At 38.3% G+C, this 23,864-nt stretch overlaps 2 protein-coding genes and 1 pseudogene across 2 annotated transcripts; 2 read left to right on the forward strand and 1 right to left on the reverse strand.

Moving 5' to 3' along the window:
* The first annotated feature begins 883 nt into the window (after positions 1 to 883).
* LOC107566469 (alanine aminotransferase 2-like) lies at positions 884 to 3,299 on the forward strand. Its single transcript, XM_016251930.1, has 3 exons — positions 884 to 1,295; positions 1,378 to 1,490; positions 2,450 to 3,299. The coding sequence occupies exons 1-3, from the start codon at positions 1,242 to 1,244 to the stop codon at positions 2,538 to 2,540; spliced, it is 258 nt and encodes an 85-aa protein (XP_016107416.1). The 5' UTR covers positions 884 to 1,241; the 3' UTR covers positions 2,541 to 3,299.
* A 13,473-nt stretch (positions 3,300 to 16,772) lies between these two features.
* Positions 16,773 to 19,656, forward strand: LOC107566459 (complement C1q-like protein 3). Its single transcript, XM_016251922.1, has 3 exons — positions 16,773 to 16,779; positions 17,961 to 18,657; positions 19,301 to 19,656. Exons 2-3 carry the CDS (start codon positions 18,100 to 18,102, stop codon positions 19,478 to 19,480), a joined length of 738 nt encoding a protein of 245 aa, XP_016107408.1. The 5' UTR covers positions 16,773 to 16,779; positions 17,961 to 18,099; the 3' UTR covers positions 19,481 to 19,656.
* Positions 19,657 to 21,845: 2,189 nt separating this feature from the next.
* On the reverse strand, positions 21,846 to 23,632 carry LOC107566456 (phosphotriesterase-related protein-like; annotated as a pseudogene).
* Between the last annotated feature and the right edge of the window lie 232 nt (positions 23,633 to 23,864).

Here is a 23,864-nt window from a genome sequence, read left to right on the forward strand (position 1 = left end):
ACTAAACTCGGTAACACTTTCTATGAAGCCCGTATTTATAATACATTATAAGGGTATTCTTAAGGCATTATAATGAATGCATAATGCATTATAAAAAAAAACTTATAATATGTTGTATCATCTCATGAATATTCATAAGAACAGTTTTAATATATTATAATATTTACTTATTTGTGGTTATAGCTTTTAAGAGTATGATGATTTATAACACAATGAACACGTTGCATCCACTTTTACAATGGATTATATTTCTCATAGTTATAATGTATTATAAGTCTCATATCTTGCCATTTTTCTTATGCTACTTTACTTAAAGCGGTCAAAGACCACTTATAAGTAGTAATAATAATAATAATAATTATTAAAAAATGTTCTCTCAAACAGCCATAAGATCAGATATCAGATCAGATGAATGTGTAATATGACACATTTGCTTTGAACTATTTTTATTGTAATATCAGTTTGATTATTTTGATGGTACCCTTTAAACAGCTGTTGATAAGTGACTCTAAATCAACTAGCGGTCATTAGAGTATTAGTATGTCTGCTACTGTAAATATATGCTAACACTTTATTTTGATGGTCAACCAACAGATAAACTGACATTAAGGGTCTTTGCAAGTACGTCAACTTATTCTACCATACTAGATTCTACCATTCTTGAGCATATATATATATATATATATATATATATATATTATGATGAAATATCTATGTATAAAATTTCATTTTAACACATTTGTAAGGACACTCAGAGTATGTGGTTTTTATGGTTTCAGTGTCTCACTGATTGTATTATATAGACAAAAACAGAGACATTTTTCTGAACATCTTGATTTTTTGTTCTGCAGAAAAAATGAAATGATTCAGGTTTGGAATGACATGAGGATGAGTAGATGATGACATAATTTTCATTTTTAGGGATTTAAATATGAAAGAAAAGATGGTCAGTGGTTCAGTTCCTTTGTCTGTATTCAGTTAAGGACAGACGTAGATATAGTTTTCAACTGCTGTACAGTGTTTCTTCTGTTTCTGCAAGAAAGGCTGGGCTTTTTGCTCGTATAATCCAGTTAACCGCTTTGGCTAGTATTCCAGTCTTCTTCCTTTTTTTGTCAGTCCTCTTCCTCTGTCTCGTGTAGGAACGAACAGCCATCCTGAGTGCCTTGGCTGAAAAAGCCAAACTGACCGAGGAGATTCTGAATACAGTGCCAGGCATCAGCTGTAACCCTGTGCAGGGAGCCATGTACTCTTTCCCCCGTATCACTCTACCTGAACGCGCCATCAACGAAGCCAAGGTCGGTTTGTGTCACACGTTCTTTATGTCTTCTGCCTGGTCTAGTTCACTTGGTTCATGGCTTGTTGTGTGTGTGAATACAGGCGAAGGGTCAGGCTCCAGACATGTTCTACTGCATGAAACTTCTGGAGGAGACTGGGATCTGTCTCGTTCCTGGCAGTGGTTTTGGTCAACGGGAAGGCACTTATCACTTCAGGTGTGTGTGTCCTCAAGAGTTTTGAACTTTCTTCTCATGGTTTTTAAAAGCAATTTTTGACACACAAAATATGGATAGTTGATAGATGAAATATCAAGCAATGACATCAGTGTCCTGCAGTGCTGTAGTTCATCTAAAACTATTTTAAGATAAATGTTCTAGTTCTTGTGATGAAGCTGAAGTCATAATAGATCTTTTCTCCCATATTGTGACACATCTGGGTGAAATGGATTAAGAAAAAGAAAACAAATTAGGGTGGAAATTTGGTTTTATCCTTTGGTTGTTGGTTGGGTGGAGGCAGAGAGGTTGATTGTTTCACTGAAAGATTGAGTTATGTCAAAAAAAACAAAAAACTGTTAAAATGAAACATGCACAATTAATTGGTCACAATAATACCCATAACATGCATTTAGAAAATAGATAGGTTGGATTTTCTTTTCATGCTGACTTTATTATACAGTACATGCTGTTAAGCTCATTGAGAAGTTACAGTACATGGAATATTTGGTTAAAAAAAATCACACCACACAATGTTTTTTCCTATTTATAAAATAGATTAATAAATAGAAAAATAAATGAAATATATTTATTTATGCATACATGCTGTTTTTATAAGCAAATACTTAAAGCTTCTCAACATATAGGAAATTATTAGAATTTAGAGGCTATATGCAATATTTGCTAAAAATGTAGGCACTCAAAATGAGGAAAAATAATATTTCAGTGCTTTTGTTTTCACTTGCAAAATGTTTGTGTTCTCTTGTAAAGTTTCTTCTTTGTAATTTATGTATATACTGTATTTTTGAATGCATTAAATGCAGCCTTGGTGAGCATAAGAAATGTTTAAAAATCATAATGTTTCCAAACTTTTGACAGGTACTGTATATCTATTCCGACATTAAATAGAACTTTCATTTTCCCTCCTCTCCATTCCTCTTCTGTGTTTTTTGTTTCACCAGGATGACCATCCTTCCTCCAACAGACAAGCTCAAGATTTTGCTCAACAAACTGAAGGAATTCCATCAGAAATTCACCCAGCAGTATTCTTGACCCAGTTCAGCTCGACCAATTACAGCCCTTCTATCACAACTTACTGACTAAAAGTGCTAAAATGCATTTTTCACATCTTAATGTTTGGTCAGAATGTGGCCACATAATCACTTGAGCCTTGATGGACACTAATCTGCACCTTTACCACTGGATAATTGTATGCCTTGTAGCTAAAGATGAATTAATATACTTTAAAACTATCATTATGGACTTGATAGGACTATTTTAACATGTAACGGGTATAGACATAGCAAGACTTGATTTCTCATTTCACAAGATTTTAACAAAATTATGATATAGTTTTTGAAAACAGTCCTGAACAATTCCTGAACGTCCAGATCTTCTTGATGTGGTATGATGTCTAATGTATGTTAGTGTGGTGCATGAATAGTAAAATTAAAATAATGGGAATTTACCTGATTTTGAACTTTTCCCTTTAGTGCTTTGTGGTCGTTGTAATTCTAAATGCGTTCATGAATCAATGCATGCTACAACATTGCATATGTAAATAACAGATTGATTATATAGCAGATATCATACGATATAGATTAACATTTGTGTGCTGTGTGCCGTTTTAAGGGGTTTTCTCATGCACACTCCTCACCACTAGAGGACACACCACCACAGAAATCACACTTGGTCATGTTTTTGAATTGAAGCCTTGTTTTGTAACACCTCTGTCTCTCTCCCACACACAAAGACACACTACTGAGAAGCCCAACTGCTTCATTCTTTGATGGTGTCATTTTGTTAATGAGTTAAGAGACATAATGGCATGAGATGAACTTCGAGAACTTCACATATCAGAACTTTTAAAAGCTAATTGTCTCTTGTCAGCACTCTGTGAGAAATGACATTCCGCAGCCATTTTCATCCAATTTTTGCACAAAAAAATAATGTTTGGTAAATGCAATGTCACAAATATTATATATATACTGTATATATATATATATATATATATATATACACTACTGCTCAAAAGTTTGGAATAATTAAGATTGTTTAAAAATGTTTTACAAGAAGTCTCTTATGCTCTTATGCGTAGCATTTATTAAAAAAGAAATACAGTAAAAACAATCATATTGTAAAATATTACATATTTTTTAATTCACAATGCATTGATTTGATCAAAAGTGTTAGTAACCCTAACCCTAAGTCAGTAAAACATTCATGTTACAAAAGATTTCCCTTTCAAATAAATACTGTTCCTTAGAACTTTCATTCATCAAAAATCCTGAAAAATTGTAATAGTTTCCCCAAAACTATTAAGCAGCAAGAACTGTTTTCAACAATGATAATAAGAACCATTATTAATAATTGATACCAATAATAATTGAGCACCAAATCAGCATATTAGAATTATTTCTCAAGGATCATGTGACACTGAAGACTGGAGTAATGGCTGCTAAAAATTCAGCTTTGCCGTAACGGTAATTAATTACATTTTAAAATATATATTCAAATATAAAACGGCTATTTAAAATTGTAATACTATTTAACTTTCACTGTATATTACTGTTTTACTGTTTTTTGGTCAAATAAATGCAGCCTTGGTGAGCATAAGAGACAAAGAAAGAAAGAAAGAACGTTCCAAACTTTTGACCTTTTAAACAATAGGAGAAGGAGACAGAAATGAATTAGAAAAACTGCAATGCTCAATAGAGCACATTTGGTTCTGGAAGTAAAAAAAAAAAAAAAAAAAGATCTTTTCAGAAGACAAATTGGTAGAATATACAGTAGATGCTGCATTGCCAAGTAACAGTTATAAGACCTTTGGTTGGCATGTGAAAACATTTGATCTGTTAAAGGAACTTCTAGTCTTAGTTTCCTCAGAAGAATAAGCAGATTTTAAGATGACAAAATAGGTTATCCTCTTGTAAGTCAATCTAAACTAAACCGTACTGTGCCTGACCTCTGTCAGCCCATATTAGCAGTGGTGAGGCAGAGTTGGCTTTTTAATTAAGCAGCATCTTGTTCGTACCGCCCGCTGCCTTTGTCTTTGCACCTAACGACTACCTCTAAATGCTACCTCTGTTTGCTGCTCACTGATCGATCTTGATGTGCTTGTCTTAACAGGGAGTGACAGCAACAGCAGAGGCAGAAATCTAATCTGCCAGCTGCTCATAGATGAATGTGGCCCGAAACAATCATGCTTCCAGAATGTTTTGCACATCACAGTTCTTTAATGAACATGCTTACATCTGTGCTCTCAACACACATTTCTTACCAAAGCAATAAATCCCACCATCATCCAACCATATAGACCTATACGGTGCATGGGGTCCAAAAGTCTGAGACCACATTGAATTTTGATTTGATCTTTTTTTTTTCCAGCCAAGATTTTGACCGTAGAAATACTATATATAAATAATACATTATAACAATTTAGCTTTCTTTTTTAGCTACTGTTCTTTTGAACTTTCTATTGATCAAAGAATCAGTAATATTTCACAATATTACTGTTTTTGCTGTATTCTGGTGAGCAGAAGAGACTTCTTTTAAAAACATCTGATCTAAAACTTTTGAACAGCACTGTATATACTGTATATTGAATTTGATTGGCTGAGTGGCATTCCAACATCACTGGGACTTTTCACTGTTTGTATCACTCTCTTTGTTCTGTTACACCGGGATTTTTCAGTGACTCTTTCTGCAGGTTAAACGTTTACATCAGTTACATCTAAAATCGCATTGGCTGCATCCAAACAGGCATACTTCACTATAAAGTAGGCGAAAAACAGTAAGGGAAGAGAATAGCATGTCCGAATTCACCTTATTCATAAAAACATTTCCGGGTGAGATTCTGAAGCATGCATCCAATGGACACTTTACACAGGAGAGAATGAATGGTTGTGAAGCGATACAACTTTACAGTTGCGAAGTAATAAATTAGAAGTCAGAAAGAGCTTAACCATTGCCAAGTATGTTTGCACATACAAGGAATTTGTTTTGGTGACAGAAACTTCCAGTACACGGAGACAACAACAACAACACACAGATAATAAAAACTAAAGATTTATGAATAAAATACACATATGAAAGTGACGTGACATGTGACATGTGGCCAAGTATGGTGACCCATACTTGGAATTAGTGCTCTGCATTTAACCCATCCTTAGTGCACACACACAGCAGTGAACACACACACACCGTGAACACACACCCGGAGCAGTGGGCACGCCTGGGGAGCAGTTGGGGGTTCGGTGCCTTGCTCAAGTGCACCTCAGTCGTGGTATTGAAGGTGGGAGAGCGCTGTACATTCACTCCCCCCACCTACAATCCCTGCCGGTACGAGACTCGAACCCGCAACTTTTGGGTTACGAGTCCGACTCTCTAACCATTAGGCCACGACTTCCCCCATATGTATATATAAATAAACAAAAATAGACAATAAATTGTATGTACAGGTTTGCTATAGATGGAATAGCATAGATGTGGGATGGACTAAGAAGGGTGGTATCAAATAAATATTGAACTTATTATTATTGCACAATGGGGAGAGCAATTACATGTTCATGAGGTAGATTGCCTGGGGGAAGAAACTTATTTTTGTGCCTGGCTGTCCTGGTGTTCAAAAGCCAAAAGAAGTACCTATGCAGATAGTATTATATTTCGGACACAGCCAGTCAATTGAATCAATGGAGTCATTGAATCATTCCCCCATGAATTTGTTCACTATTGCTACTTCTGAAATCACGTTCTGTTAGAGTAGGTGCTACGTTTGATGAAGAATGGTGGTTCACAATTGGTCAGCCAAGATGAGTTACTGTTTCCACCTTGTCTAAAACATGCATTTTAAATGCATCTCCTGGGACCACTTGACAGATTTCCTCTAGACCCTCCTCACTTATTTTGTCACACTCTTACATAATTTTCATGTGTAGGGTTGAAAATGATCAAAGACTTCTGCTTTCCTGCCCAAAACCTATATCTCCAGTTACAAAAGGGCCATTTGGAATTCCTGAAGGCACAGAAGTGCTGATTGTGATCAAGACCTGTAGGCCAACATGTGTATATATCGGTGGTCTGCTGATTGTCACACCTTTTGCACGGTGGGGAAAGCTGTCATTTGCTGATTCACATTTGGTTTTTAGTCACATGGTCAAGGAAGGGATAAAATAAGATTTTAACTGTTGCTGTGTCTCTTCTCTTGGCTGGTGATATCTCTTTCGTCGCTGGGGCCATGTCCCTCTCTCTCTCTCAGGTAACATTTTACATACATGCTGGGTACATTTAACTGTATATGTATTATCATCCTTCATCTACTTTGTAACCAATTCAAGTGTAACCACAACGAAATACTGTTATTAAACCATTTCAATTATAAATTATGTGATAACTAGTCTTGACTCAACATTAAATTTGAAGTGCTACCTATTGCAATACAATATAGTCACATAATAGTAATGCTCTCCCACATATTTGGCTATTCTAACTGCACTTATTTCCATCATTGGTATAAGTAGCAGTGGGTGGTAATACACAAGAAATGTACAGTTTTATACCATCGTGCTGATAACGTTTCTTTTGTCTATTTGTATCTGAACTACTGTAGGGAAAGGGTGCTTACACGTGGGAGTGCTGTGTGCAGTGTACAAATATGACTGAATTAATGCAGCCATTACACTATCTAAGAGTGACCAGAAAAGGTAGCGAATGTAATGGATGATTTTGATTGTAATCCGCATGTTTTGGCACGACATAGCAAAGTTTGAATTAATTGTTTAGGCATGTGTTCTCAAAACACGGCCCATATTGCTCATGCGTTAGTGCAGTGGGTGGCAAGGCAGTCTTTTGTGGTTGTTCGAAACCATTTGACCACATGAGTATCTACACTATGAAAGCAATTCCGTTTAATGCATTTTCAATTATCTCTGGAAGTGGTCGAAAGTGGACAAGCTCAAAACATTTCAGACCCTGTTTACACCTGTATACAGCATTGCCCACTAGTTATCGGATCGATGGAAATGAATCTTACAAACTGCAAGGTCAGTAGCATTACTTCCCCACTTTCTATGCTTGAATTCCTGTGGCATTGTTAGATTGTTATATATTGACATGATCACTTTTAATATGTAAACTGTTAAAGATGCAATTTTATAGCTTCAGAAAAGTTTGCATTTGTAAAGTACTGCAGTCTCTGAGGGGTTGAATAATTTTGATTGCAACTGTACTTGCAGGGAGTAATCAAAGAAATAATCAGGATATGGAAACAAAGGAAACTAGGTTAATTAAAACAGAACAAGGAAACACAAAGTCAGAACCAAAGTTGACCATACACATGACAATGGTCACAGACGTGCAGTTTCGTCTACACATACAGTACATATGCCGTCTTAATATGTAAGGACATGAACAAATGTATTTCCTCTCCAGTCACTTCACTATTTCATTTGAGAAGACTATCATCATATAATATACAAGACAACCTGTCAAAATAAAAGTTTGGTTTAACTTGAAGGCATTTTGACAAAAATGTATTAGTATAGTTCAGTAGAATTGACTTCTCATTATTATTACTACTACTACTACTAATAAAACCTTATTTTTAAGGAATTATCACACAAGTTTTCTTCCATGTTTTAATTTTAGCAGTAAACCTGTCATGCAGCACTGTGTTTAGCTAAATAAATAAATAAATAAAGAGGGATTGTTACATTTTCATTTGATTTCATTTTAAAAGATTAAATTGTCAATGTTTTATACCTTAATTTCATTACCAGTCTTAGATAATACATTTGTATTAAATAAAATCAAATAAAAAGTTTTAATAAATTGTTATATTGCATACATTGTATGATTAAAATAGACATTTAAATATGATTTAAATAGACATACTTTTTGATTACTACAATTTAATTTAACTATTAAAACAGAGTATAAGAAAATTTAAATGGATCTAAGAGTAAAAAATTGTATTATGAATTATTATGAAAGGGTCCTTAGAAAATGTTCTCCTCTGTAAGGAGTCCCTGACACAAGCCTATTTCACAATCACATATGTGTATTGAAATATACATTAGTCTTTACCAGCACAATTATTAGTAATTGCATCATATACTCATATACATATATTTTTCATTCTAAATTGTATAAGAGTGGAAATGTGCAGCACTTACATGCACAGTTGTAAGTGTGTCTAACCACTATAATTTCAAACCAGTGGAACAATGTAAAAACACTGCAAAGATTTTGTTTTATATTCCAGACGCTGCCTCAACCTCCATCGTTCATGCTTTCTCACCTTTTAGTCGCTCTCATTGCTTTCATTCCCATTCTCAGCGTTTACAATTAAGACATGCATTTAGTCAGGCTCTTGCCATTATGAGAACAAACCCTCCAACATGCAGTCACAAAAAGCAAAATGGCAATCAGTAGCTCTATTGTTCAGTGGGTTTCAAAACTGGCACCTCAGCCTAACGCTTGACTATTTTACCCTTTCAAACTCTCATTGCAATTTGAGGCAAGCCTCTCATAAGTTTCCCATTGATCTTCACTGCCTAAATATGAGGACGACTGTGCTCCAAATAATGCACCACATGAATTTTGAATTCTCATGAATATCGTGGATTGGTTTCCAGAATTTATTTTAGGTCCTGGGCGCAAATAAATTTGTTTTATTTGCGATTTAGTCAAAGCTTGGGCTTAGACTTTGTCATGGAAATTTCATCCATGCAAGGCATGATAGTATGGAGAAGACCCACTCATTGTCACAGCAGAACAAAAGTGGCTTTACATGCTCATTTATATGCTAGTTTGTTTTCTCTGTCATCCTCAGTGCTCTGTCTCCTACATGTTTTTCTATATCTCCTCTGGCCTTCATCTCTGGGAGCCTCTGTTGCTCTGTTTGTGGCAGATTAGTAATGCTTCCCCTCTGTCACGGACAGCAGAAGGAGAGAGACATGGTGTGAACATGTGCCAGCCCTGAGCAGCTAACACCCAGTAGGGTCTCTGAGCATGTTCACCCATTACATAAGCACAAACAACTCCAGAGGCTATAGATACAATGCTGACTGCATCTTGGAACAAGTTGTTGAGAATGATAACTTTAACTGTCTTTGCTGCATTTGAAAGGCATCTCCTCGATCAAACTGTTGCAAAAAAGGAAGTCAATCAATTGATGTTAAAAATCGATTGTGGTGTTTTGGTATTCAAATGTTAGTGCATAATGTTCATAGTTAATGTGATTAACTTCACCATGTAGTTGCTTGAACACCTAAAAGAACGGACTTCATACATCCACTAAAAATAACCTTGAGTTGGTTAAAGGTCATTGTAAAAAAAAAAAGTTAGGCGTTAGGGTTGATTGTGGATTTTTACATGTGATTTAAGTATCTAAAATTTACAAATACATTTGAGGCCAAGGTATTTCACAGTTCACCAAAGTCTGGTCTTCAATAGCATGCCTACTTGTGAAAGAACGTAGATGGATGAATATGTAGTTGCAAAAAAAATGCTAATGAAATTGAAAATGATGAGTTGCCATGGTGATGGTGATAAATCTTTCTTATCAAGGTTATCCAATATACTTTGCCTCCCTACTGTCTGAGGAGTGTACAGAGTAATTGATCATACTAGACTAGATCTATTGATCAAAACTGGTGCTCTCAAAGATTCATCGATTGTGCTGAAACCAAATGTCTCCGTCAACAAACTCACAGATGTTTGCTTCAGCTTCAGGTGTAATTAAAAGGAGGAGAGAATAATCATTAAGCCCTTTCGAATGCTTTACAAAGCAACAGGGCAAATGAGGTTTAGAGCATCTAAGCGTGTAGGACCTTTTTCTGTGAAACATAAAAAGTCTACTCATTATGTACTCACCCGCCTGTTGGTACAAACTCAAAATAACTTTTTCCTCTAGAATAGTGATTCTCAAACTGTGGTACAACCAGTGGCCCTGCAATGTTGTCAGGTACACAACATGACTCTGGAAATGTACTCTATTTGATTAAAATACATTTACATTTCGAAATTTTATATTGTTTGTGATGTTCATGTTTTATCTTATACACTGATCAGCCACAACATTAAAAGCACTGAAAGGTGAAGTGAGTAACACTGTCAAATGGTGTATATTAGGCAGCAAGTGATGTCAGCTCTTGAATTTCATGTGTTGGAAGTAGGAAGAATGGACAAGTGAAAAGATCTGAGTGAATTTGACAAGGGCAAAATAGTGATGGCTAGACAACTGGGTCAGATATCTCCAAACAGCAAGCGTTGTGGGGTGTTATGCAGTGGTTGGTACCTACAAAAAATGGTACAAGGAAGGACAACCGGTGAGCTAGCATCAGAGTCATGGCCACCCAAGGCTCATTGATGCATGTGGGGAGCGAAGACTAGCTCGTTTGGTCCAATCACACAGAAGAGCTACTGTAGCTCAAACTGATGCTGGCCACGATAGAAAGGTGTCAGAATACACAGTGCATTACAATTTGCTGCGCATGGGGCTGCGTAACCACAGACCAGTCAGAGTGTCAATTATGACCCCTGTCCACTACCAAAACAGCGCCTACGATGGGCAAGTGGGCATTAAAACTTGACCATGGAGCAATGGTAGAAGGTTGCCTGGTCGTTATGCTCTTTGCAATGTTCTGCTGGGAAACCTTGGGTCCTCGCATTCAAGTGGGTGTTACTTTGACATGTACCACTTACCTAAAATTTGTTGCCGACCACGTACACCCTTTCATGGCAGTGGTGTTCCCTAATGGCAGTGGTCTTGTTCAGCAGGATAATTTACCTGCCACACTACAAAAATTGTTCAGGAATGGTTTGAGGAACATGGCAAAGAGTTCAAGGGTGTTGCTGTGTTCTCCAACTGTTCTCAACCAAGATCTCAATCTGATTAATCTTTTATGGGGTGTGCTGGACCAACAGATCTGATCAATGGAGACGCCAACCTCAGAACTTAAATGGATCTGCTGCTAATGTCTCAGTGCCAGATACCACAGGCCACGTTCTGAGGTCTTGTGGAGTCCAATTCTCGATGCATCAGAGCTGTTTTGGCAGCATGAAGGGGAACCTACCCCGTATTAGGCAGGTGGATTAAATGTTGTGGCTGATTAATGATATATACCATGCCCCCAGAAAAATATTTCAGAATGTTCAAAATAAGTAACCAAAGGTGTAATTACATTAAAATTAAAATATAACATATCTCTCAATTATTTTTCATTGTCAAAACAAGTAGTCATATAAAGAACCAGTAATTACATATTTGTAGAGGGGCGTTTACACAAATAAAACATTTTTGTCATGTAAACGTACCCTGCACATGTGTCCAGAGCTTACTAACTATAATTTGAAGAATCTGTAATGATGCTTGCATAGGGTGTGTGAATGTTCTAAAGTAAGTAAAGAACGAGCTGTTTACATAAGTATAGTTAATCATCCCTCGGCAGGAGTGAGTGGCAGCGCAGTAAGAGGCCATGCTTTGAGGGGGTGATGGTGTGGTCGCACCTACTCTTCCTTTCTGTTCATCTGCTCTCTCCATTCTGGCTCAGGCCTGGTGCCACAGACCTGCCGAGTGACAAACTTAACAAAGACCACAATAGAAACAATCAGTCAGAACCAAAAGAGACAGAGATCATGGCTTGCGAAGCGCGTTGTTTGAGGTCATTTGGAAACACGATTGAGAAAAAAAGCATCTGTATAGTAAAAGCAGTAATACACCCCATTTACAGGCATAAACCCATGTGATTTTTCTTTTTTCATGGCACTTTCTAGCCAAATGTTCAGGCCATTTTTCCATGTAATGACTATTGCACAATATTCCAGTCTATGTCATTTACTGTATATACTTTATTTATTTTTTTTACTTCATGCCATCACCTGGATTGTATTGGTCTGTTATTGCCTCAAATCAGGTGCAATCTAGTATCAGCTTATTTTCTTGTGATTTTTAATGTAGATTGTTCTACGTTTTGGAGTATGTCCACTTAGAAATTGCTAATAAATATCACAAATAATTACAAAGAAACAACATTTAACACATTGAATAGCATAATCTTGTGCAATCTTTTCAATTTCATTTGTTCATTTTCATGGAAATATGTTAGAGCATGGTTTATTGAACAGCTGCTTCATGCATTTAGATATACAGTGCTGCTTGAAAGTTTGTGAACCCTTTAGAAGTTTCTGCATAAAATATAACATAGAAGATCAATGGATTTTCACGCATGTCCTGAAAGTTGACAAAGAGAACCAAATCAAACGAGATGAAAATATATACTTTGTCATTTATTTATTCTGGAAAATTATCTAATATTACATATCTGTGAGTGGCAAAAGTATGTGAATCTCTAGGATTAGCAGTTAATTTGAAGGTGAAGTTGGAGTCCATCTGTTCAGAGGCATTTTTTTTAATCGGTGGGATGACTTTCAGGTGTCAGTGTGTGCCCTATTTTATTTAAAGAACAGGGATTTATCAAAGTCTGATCATGCTTGTAGAAGTGAATTATGGCACAAACAAAGGAGACCACTGAGGGCCTCAGAAAAAGAGTTGCTGTGTTCATCAGGCTGGAAAAGGTTACAAAACCATCTCTAAAGAGTTTGGACTTTCAAATTCCACAGTCAGACAGATTGTGTACAAATGGAGGAAATTCAAGGCCACTGTTACCCTCCCTAGGAGTGGTCCACCAACAAAGATCACTCTAAAAGCAAGACGTGTAATAGTCTGCGAGGTTGCAAAGGACCCCAGGTTAACTTCTAGAAACTAAAGGCCTTTCTCACATTGGCTAATGTTAAAGTTCATTAGTCCACCATAAGGAGAACACTGAACAACCACGTCGTGCATAGCAGAGTTGCAAGCAGAAGAAGGCCACTGCTCTCCAAAAAACAAACAAAAAAAAACTGCTGCCCGTCTGCAGTTTGATAAAGATCATGTGGACAAACCAGAAGGCTATTGGAGAAATGTTCTGTGGATGGATGAGACCAAAACATAACCTTTTTGGTTTAAATGAGAAGCATTATGTTTGGAGAAAAAAACCCACTGCATTCCAACACCTCATCCCATCTGTGAAACATGGTGGTGCAGTATCATGGTTTGGGACTGTTTTGCTGCATCTGGGCCAGGACGGCTTGCCATCATTGATGGAACAATGAATTCTGAATTATACCAGCAAATTCTAAAGGAAAATATAGGACATCTGCCCGAGAACTGAATCTCAAGAGAAAGTGGTTCATGCAGCAAGACAACAACCCCAAGCACACAAGAAAGAATGGTTAAAGAAGAACAAAGTTAATGTTTTGGAACGACCGAGTCAAAGTCTGGACATCAATCCAATTGAAATGTTGTGGAAGGACCTGAAGCAAGCAGTTCATGGGAGGAAATCCACCAACATCACAGAGTTGAAGCAGTATTGTACTGAGGAATGGGCTAAAATTCCAACAAGCGGTTGTGCAGGACTGATCAGCAAAGAAACATTTAGCTGCAGTTATTGCTGCAAAATGGGGTCACACCAGATACTGAAAGCAAATATTTTTGGATCATTTTTCTCAATAAATAATATATTTTAGTCTCCTTTGTTTGATTAGATTCTTTGTCTACTTTCAGGACTTGTGAGAAAATCTGATGATGTTTTGGGTTATTTATGCAGAAATATAGAACATTCTAAAGGGTTCACAAACTTTCAAGCAGCCCTGTATTACACAATGGTAATGCGAAATATTAATTATATTATGGGAAAAAAAAATATTTATTTATTTTTGTCTGTTGGAGCACTGCTGTGCACATGAAGATGGCGTGTGACTCATGATTATCAGTGACGGTCCAATTATGCTGAGTAAGTCACTGAGAGAGCCAGCTGGAGAGGACAAAACAGGACACAAGTGCTCATTGACTCAGAGAGGGTGTGTGCACTGGTGCATCTGCGTCTGTCTGTGTACATACAGTACAGGAGGTGTGACTGAAGCAGTGAGCTTCTTATGCAAATGCTTCTTTATATGAGATATGTCACGTGTGAGAACACATTCCACAAACTTTCAAGCAGCACTGTATTACACAATGGTAATGCGAAATATTAATTATATTATGGGAAAAAAAATTTTTTATTTATTTTTGTCTGTTGGAGCACTGCTGTGCACATGAAGATGGCGTGTGACTCATGATTATCAGTGACGGTCCAATTATGCTGAGTAAGTCAATGAGAGAGCCAGCTGGAGAGGACAAGACAGGACACAAGTGCTCATTGACTCAGAGAGGGTGTGTGCACTGGTGCATCTGCGTCTGTCTGTGTACATACAGTACAGGAGGTGTGACTGAAGCAGTGAGCTTCTTATGCAAATGCTTCTTTATATGAGATATGTCACGTGTGAGAACACATTTGGTGAATATCACGGTTTATTGTCTTCATCTATGCTCTTTGTAACATAAAAGCTCTCAGGTAAACGTTAAGGTGATAGAATGAAGATCATACTATTTTAATTCACCCTTTGAAGGAATTTCATAGGCTTTCCTCGTGGAGGGTGTTGTTTGATTCAGTGTAATAATTTTCATTAATCAGCAGGCCTCTCATTCACAAATACCTGTAGCCGGTTGCATAAACTGCTTAGATTTGTCTTACAAGATAATCTTTTTTTTTAATGATTTAAAAATCATTTTTATTCTTTTTAAATTCAGTTACATAATAGAATGGTCTAATTTGAATCCGAAAAGTAAGACGGAGTTGGTCAATCTAATTCTTTAGACACAGTCTTAAAGGCATAGATCACCCAAAAATTCTGTCCATCATTTACTCACCTTCAATTTGTTCCAAACCTGTGTGATTGTCTGTTTTCTGTTGAGGAAAAAAAAGATATTTTGAAGAATGTTGGTAACCTTAGTTGACGGTAACCACTGACTTTCAAGGTACAGAAAAAAATATATTATGAAAGTCAACTGCTACTGTCAACCGTTTGGATAAAATCCAGGCCTGGCCCTCTCTCGTCTTTCACTGTCGTAGCTCCTCCTTTTATCCTTCCGGAGCTCTCGGCCCCGCCCCCACTCGTCACATACCCCCATCGCCCCTGGCAGGCCGTGGGGGGGTCCCCCTGAGACTGCACTCTACTCCCCCCTCCTCCCCCTCTGGGGGAGCCGATCACGGCGGCTGCGGCGTACCTGGGGGTAAGGACAGACAGACGAGGCGAGAGAAAAGGAGACGGAAGGATGAGGAGAGACAGATACAAGAGAGGGGAGAGAGGAAAAAAAAAACTATCGGTCCGGTTCCCGGACACACTGCCGCTTGGTCCTCAACTGGCTCAGAGGCTCTCACTCGCGGTGACATGCGATGGTACTGGACATCTTTGGTGGACGGCCCACCGCTCCTCCGCCTCCTGGCAGACGGCGATGGCTCCTCCTGTTGAAGGCAGCCGGCAACGAGCCCCCTGTTCCCTGCTCCTCCCCAATCATTGCGGAAAGGAGCAGGCTCCGGCCTCCTGGCGAACTGGGCCGACTCCTCCGCTCCCTCTCGGATGGCAGCCACCCCTCCTCGACCCAGGAGCGCGGCAGCGAGCTCTCCGTCCCACCTCGTCTTCCATCGTTCCAGCACCACTGCCTCAGGCAGCCACCGGTGGTCTCTCCGCTTGTTCCTGCTGCCCGATCTCCTCAGCACCGCGATCCCCCTCAGCAGCGAGGGCTCTCTGACAGTGTGTCCCTCCTTCCTCCTGGGTTTCGGCACCAATATACCACAGTTCATAGTCACAGGAAGAAGGAGGAGGGAACCGGCGAATGTTCAAAGAAAACTTTAATAATAAAATAAACACAAAATAGCACAAACAGAACCAAAACACAAAATAAAATCCAGGCCTGGCCCTCTCTCGTCTTTCACTGTCGTAGCTCCTCCTTTTATCCTTCCGGAGCTCCTCCGTGGGACTCGAGACCGGTGAGTGGTGCAGGTGTCGCGCATTATCAATTACTCCACCGGCCTCGCTTTGTTCCCATGGTTCTCGGCCCCACCCCCACTCGTCACAGTTACCAACATTCTTCAAAATATCTTCACAAACAGAACCAAAACACAAAATAAAATCCAGGCCTGGCCCTCTCTCGTCTTTCACTGTCGTAGCTCCTCCTTTTATCCTTCCGGAGCTCCTCCGTGGGACTCGAGACCGGTGAGTGGTGCAGGTGTCGCGCATTATCAATTACTCCACCGGCCTCGCTTTGTTCCCATGGTTCTTGGCCCCACCCCCACTCGTCACAGTTACCAACATTCTTCAAAATATCTTCTTTTGTGTTCAGCAGAAGAAAGAGGTTTGAAACAAGTGGAGGGTGAGTAAACGATTTTTGGGTAAACTATCCCTTTAATATAGTGACTGTTTATGCAAACAGCCTCACTGATGTCCTTCAGTTTGATGAGCCGCTGAGAACTTAATTTTGAGTCATATTGATATTAGTGTCTAAGATGACAATGTGTGGAACTTTTTGAGGTGCTTTATCACCCTGAATTGGTGCAATTGATTATATTTCTCTAGCTGATTTATGGGTAAAGAGAGACTCTATTTCTGTAGGATGAGCAGAATAACAATTTACACCGATTACAGTTTTGGCACTTAATGTACTGGGTTGCTTTCTTGGGCATCAATGAATATTTGCACTTTTTGTAATAGTTGTATGCTCTTAAGCTCATCAACGCTGAATTTATTTGATCTAAAATACAGTAAAACACTAATATTGTGAAACATTATTACCATTTAAAATAACTGTTTTCTATTTGAATATATTTTAAAATGTAATATATTCATGTGTTGGAAAGCCATTACTCCAGTCTGCAGCGTCACATGATCCTTCAGAAATCATAATAATATGCTTATTTGGTGCTCAAGAAACATTTCTTATTCTGAATGTTGAAAACAGTTACTGTATAATAATATTATGAATACCGTGATATAGTTTTGGGGATTCTTTGGGTAATACAAAGTTCAAAATAACATTTATCTTTCTTTTAACATAGTATTTTTTTTACCGTGACTTTATCAATTGAATGCATCCCGAATGCTGAATAAAAGTATAAATTCTTAAAACCGACCCCACACATACACACCAACTATTATTTATAAAATTGTATAAATGTAATAAATTCTAAGTTTGTCACAAACACATGTGACACTCTGAATTGACATTTAATTCCCTTATCATGAGTTCACATTTCTCTCTCAAAAAGCTACAAAATAAGCTAACAAAAATGTAGTCACTTTGCATCTTTCTAAAGATACAGCTCACGTGCGCGCACTCTCTCTCTCTCTGTCTTTCTCACGACATACCCACCCACCACCCACCATCAGGTGAGAAAGCAGGGCTGTAATGCATCTCTCACACATTTCTGTTTGTGTTTCCAATCTTTAACTTCGCTTTCTATATAAACAAACAAACACTTTGTTCAGATGACATTTATATCAGCTCAGGGAATGATATAACGTCTTCATTGCAAAGTTAATTGACTTTCTCTACAGCTACAGGGAAGGTTTTGTTTTTGGCGTCTCTTCTGCGCCGAGCAAAATTGCGCGTAAATCGCAGAGCGAGGAGCGCCCGGTGCTGTCGAGACTGGGCGTCAGAGCGCGGGTGATCGCCACGGGCGTGCTGGGTGTTGTCATGGTGCTGGTGCTGGTCATTCTCATCCCGGTGCTGGTCAGCGCGGCAGGATCCGACCCGCGCTACGAGATGCTCGGCGCGTGCCGCATGGTGTGCGATCCGCACGGAACGAAGTCTCCATCTTCAGCACCCACAGACAACCGCTTGGTTCAGTCCCCACCAACTTTCATTCGCGGTCCGAAAGGAGAGCCAGGGCGCTTAGGACGGATCGGTCCGAGGGGCCAGCCAGGTCCACCCGGACCTCCAGGTCCCCCCGGGGTCATAGGAGAACCGGGGCCACCAGGATTACCCGGTCCGCCCGGGGTCACCGGTGTCATAAGCGCGGCGACGTACAACACCGTTCCCAAAATCGCATTCTACGCGGGACTCAAGAAGCAACACGAGGGTTACGAGGTGCTGAAGTTTGATGATGTGGTCACTAACTTGGGCAATCACTATGACCCCTCGAGCGGTAAATTCACCTGCTCCATCCCGGGGATCTACTTTTTCGTGTATCACGTATTAATGAGAGGTGGTGACGGGACCAGCATGTGGGCCGATCTGTGCAAAAATAACCAGGTAGGTCATAAAGCCAGCTGTCACAATTAATTTATTTCTTCATCAATCAACGAATCAATCTATGCATCAATTGATTATTTTTTTTAAACATTTTCTTATATTTTTAAATATTTCTAAAATAAGAAATTATTCTTATTTAACGTTTCTTAAAATATTTTCTAATAGTCAATACTTGAATATAAAATGTTTATCTGAAAAATATATTTTTTTAAAGATTCATGTTTTTGATGCACCAGCTAGACTGATTGATTTATGTTATATATTACACGTTTTAATAAAATTTGAATGTTATCATTTATATTTATTACATTTTTAACTTACACTTTGTTTTTACTGCATTGTCGTAAATACATTATTATAAAAGTTCTATAATCACATATTATAATATTCTGATATTGCATAAAAAGCTAGCATGTTCTCTTTAGGTTAATATCGGATAACAACGTTTAGAAATCAGCAACATTTTATTTAAAAAACACCCACTTCAGTGGAAAAAATCTAAATATTGTCTTAAGAAAATAATGCTGAACTTCCATAGGGAGAATTTTGTTTTAAGGTGTTGCAATTAATAACTTAATGTGAAATTATTTCATGGGATTAATAAGGTATTTATATAACATGCGTCATAATTATTTTCTTGCAGGTGCGTGCAAGTGCAATAGCGCAGGATGCAGATCAGAACTATGACTATGCCAGCAACAGTGTGATTTTACACCTGGAGCCTGGAGATGAGATCTACATTAAACTGGATGGAGGCAAAGCACATGGGGGAAACAACAACAAATACAGCACGTTTTCAGGCTTCATGGTCTACGCTGATTAACGCCGGTGGCATAGACTACACTTTCAGATGTACCTCATGTTGAAGTCACAACATAATGAGACTGATGTCACAAAAAGTTTGACCCTTAAGTGTGAGACAACTCATCCACGTCAGAGTGAAGGACAAAAACAACCGAACGTCTAGCGGATTTACTGAACGATGCATGTGAACACATCCTCTACACACAAATTAGTTTTTAGAAAAATCACTGTGATTTAGAAAAAAAATCTTACAGTGTAACACTGATGATTGTAGTATATTTATTGAGAGATTAACTGGTCGTGAAAGTAGAAAATCATGTGACATCATTCCATTCCATATGTGCCTAGGTCACACAAAGTTTGACCCTTAAGTGTGAGACAACTCATCCACGTCAGAGTGAAGGACAAAAACAACCGAACGTCTAGCGGAATTACTGAACGATGCATGTGAACACATCCTCTACACACAAATTAGTTTTTAGAAAAATCACTGTGATTTAGAAAAAAAATCTTACAGTGTAACACTGATGATTGTAGTATATTTATTGAGAGATTAACTGGTCGTGAAAGTAGAAAATCATGTGACATCATTCCATTCCATATGTGCCTACCTTCACACTGACACATGGCTGATCAGAAGAGGCTGTTACAGAGCACCCGCCATTAGCCCGGAAATACAGTTCAGATGACATTTCTTTAATAATTTCTCATTCTTCATACATAAAATGCCCCATTCAAGCCACAATTCTGTACCGTTTTACAGAAATGTCTTCACTTAAAAATATTATCAGTCTGGTATGTGCAGTGTCATCAAAAGATTGTGAATAAAATATATTGTATGATTTGCATGCGTGCATAAATTTGCTATAAAACTAAAAGCTCTACATATATAGTGCAGTACAGCAATCAACAAATGCAACTATGAAATGACTATGACATGATTACTAAAAGCACCAAACAATACACAAATGTAAAATGGTAGTCCTTACTTAGATCTATACATTATAAAAGGACATCAGTTTTGTAAACAAAATTCTCATATTGGAGCAAAAAAAAAAAAAAAGACAGGAAATCTTATAAGTAACTTATGGATGACTCCGCATGTTCTTTTAACATTACCTTGCTGTCACACAGAGAAAGAGCACCTGACAGTGTCATTACTTTACTAGGAGTCGCTGTGAGCGGCCACATGCTCCAGAGAAACTCACCTCTCTGTCCTACACAATGACCTGTCAGAAAGCATGCTTTCAAATTATTAGATGTTCTGTGAAACTAGATGTTGTTGCCAAAGCTAACATGTACAGCAAGCTGTTGTTGTAAAGGGGCAACTGTATGTTCAGCATTATATTGCTTTTTTTATATTGCTATAAGTTCAGAATTAATTGGTTGAGATATTTCCAGCTACATAATATTTAAAAAAGCAGATTTTGCAAACTATTACAATGTGTGATAGATTCAAAAATAGTTTGCATGGGCTAATTAGTAATTAATGTAGTCAGGATATTACATGGGACCTTTTTTCCATTATCTATGGCTTAATTGTGATTCCCCGAGTAGAATTATTAGTCTAATTAATAACATTTTCTTTGTTAGTTCATCCAATTTAAAGGTGGGGTAAGCGATTTTTCAAAAACGCTTTAGAAAACTGATTCGGGCCGACTAGCAAAACAATTTTGTAGCCAATCAGCAGTAAGGGGCGTGTCTACTCATGATGTGGAGGAGAGAGGGTTCAGTGCACAGGACGGACATTAGCCGAGCCGAGCGACAGAAAGATAGAGATGGCGGATAAAAAACAAAAGAGGATAACGTCTGCGGAACAAAAGAAGGCTTAAGGCAATAAGGCAAGATGTAGGACCCGTGTAAATATCAGCTTTCCAGCGCTGGAGAGAACTCGAGGAGCGGAAGGCCTGCGATCGGACGCCGAGGTTGCTTTGTTTCTTCTCGATAGGTGAGTAACACCGTGTCTGCGCCACAACAGCTAAAGTCTGTCTAGTACACTGGACGCGACAAAGCAACCATTGAAAATCATTTGAAATTTGTGTCAATACGTCATAAATAGAATGCAGCAGCAGTTTTCTGTTGGGGATTTGTCGTGTCGTGCCATGCCGCATCCAGTGTAGACCATAGATATGTATATATATATATATATGTATATGGTGTAGACAGCATCACTGATTATAATGAGTTCTATAGCATTTTGTCACGCCACGCCACTCGTGTCCGGTGTAGACAGGTGTAACATTGGTTTTGCTTTGTTTCACAGAACTAATCGTTGCCTGGGTTGCATACGTATGTGTGGGGCGGAGCTATTAAAATAGGGCCGAGACCCTTTTGGGGTAGGGGCGTGTTTGTTTTGGTGATTTCAAATGTCAACATTGGCTACCAGAAATCGCTTACCCCACCTTTAAGTAAAAAGCACCTATTTTCAATGACTCAGAGCCATGTTTTTATTTTACCCATTTTTTTGTGGTTGAAGACGGTTAGAAGTTTCTTTGGGGAACCCAAAATGGTTCTTCTGTTGCGCATTTTTAACAGTGTACATGAATTAACGTTCACCAAAGTAAGAAATTTAGCACCAAAATCAAATGGACAACAGTGTTCCAAACAATAAAAATTAGAGATCTTTTTTTTTTTTTGGTATGTTTGCTTGAAGTAAAGCGATTTTTAAGGCAGCTGGTTTATTCAAATGTCAGCCATTGCTTAGGATTCTCTATCAGTATTTTATCCACCTGGTTCTGAGTGATACCTCGAGACAGCATTTTGGGAACAATATTCTTCAGGATGTGGGAGAAGCCATGTCCGCCATACTTGGTCAGTCGGTGCTTGGTGTGGATATCATGAGAAATGAGGAGTCTGTCTTCATAACCTTCCCTGATCAGGAAAGCCAAGCTAGTGGAGAGAAAATTACTCTCAATGATCTGCTGACATTATATAAAATGGATAGTCTCATTAAATACGTGTATTAATCAAATTGGCATGTTTATAGAATATAATTATGTACCGATTACCAAAAACAGAAAATGAAGCCGATCTTTATGACCTATCTAATATAATGTAATGCCTGCTTTGCTTGCTGGACGCAGACACTTACGTCTGAACTCTCTGGCTGTCGCTGGGCATGTCAACATCAAGGTTGAATGGGTAATTCAGCATCTCTGTGCCAAATAGGTCATATTCAAGGTAGCTCCCCATCTTTGCAAACTCCAGTCATTCTTGCTGATCAAATATGCTCCTATAAGACATTATATACACATTAGTGCCGAGTGCACTTTCAGATACAATGTTTTTTTGAATAAAGACTGAAAGAGTTGTTGGAAGCTTAGTGTTGGTGACGTTCAAGTCATGTGACATGGTGTAGTTTGTTTATAGCCTACATTTAGCTACTTCTGCCAATTGTCTTTAGGCTTCAAAACACACAAAAGTTGTGTGCATTTATGATTGTCATGATGAACAAAATGTGTTCGAATGCATTATGCAGGTGTTTTCCCATGTCTCTTTACCTGTCAAGATGAGACATGACTGTTTTGGAGATATTTCCACCTGCTTCTTGCAGAATGCGGATGACCTCCCCAGGAGCGGCTTTGTTCCGTCCGGGGTGGATGATAACTGGGCAGCCGAGCTGAGTCTGAGCATGAGCAGTGGCTCGCAGGACCTTCTTCTGGCCAATCTGTGATTGGCCAGCTAGTACCGATCTCTCCAATCACACCACAGCGGATATCGGTACCATCTGCTCCATGGAGGACCTCACTGACAATGATATCAGTTAGCTTGTGGAAAAAAAGACGACCCACTTAAGATATGGGAACAAATAATTTCCATCACTCTGAAAATAGAAAAAAGCATCAACAGTTTTACAATATACACCACTGGAAGTTTGGAATAATTTACATTTTTGTGTGTGTGTGTGTTTTGTTTCTCTGAAGTTCACCAAGGCTGTATTTATTTGATGAAAAATACAGTAAAAACAGTAATATTGTTCCTGTCCAACAAACATTTACATTTACTAAAGTGCCTGCCAGGCATTTTTTATGTTGGTCTGGCAACACAGATGTATATTTTGCAGTCTATGATATACAATCCATACAGTAGCTGAAAGTTTATTTTTCAACTTATCTCTCTCCATTTCTACCAAGAAAGAAATAATTGCATGCTCGAAGAAGACGAAGTGCATGCTTGGCTGGTGTAAAACTGTAGGCTGCTGTAAAAAAAAAAGACTCATCTTGGCTCTTGGTCTCATAAGTAGGGTTGGGTATCGTTTGAATTTTATCGACTCCGATTCCGATTCTGGTTATCGATTCCTAGTTTCGATTCCAATAAGATAAAAAAAATCCAATATTCTAAAAAAGTCAAACATTTATTCTGTCTTTTTTACAAAGAATTCTGTTGCAGCTGAATAACACGAG

The sequence above is a fragment of the Sinocyclocheilus grahami genome, unplaced genomic scaffold (genome assembly GCF_001515645.1).
Source record: "Sinocyclocheilus grahami isolate Dianchi unplaced genomic scaffold, SAMN03320097.WGS_v1.1 scaffold1077.1, whole genome shotgun sequence".
Classification (NCBI taxonomy): domain Eukaryota; kingdom Metazoa; phylum Chordata; class Actinopteri; order Cypriniformes; family Cyprinidae; genus Sinocyclocheilus; species Sinocyclocheilus grahami.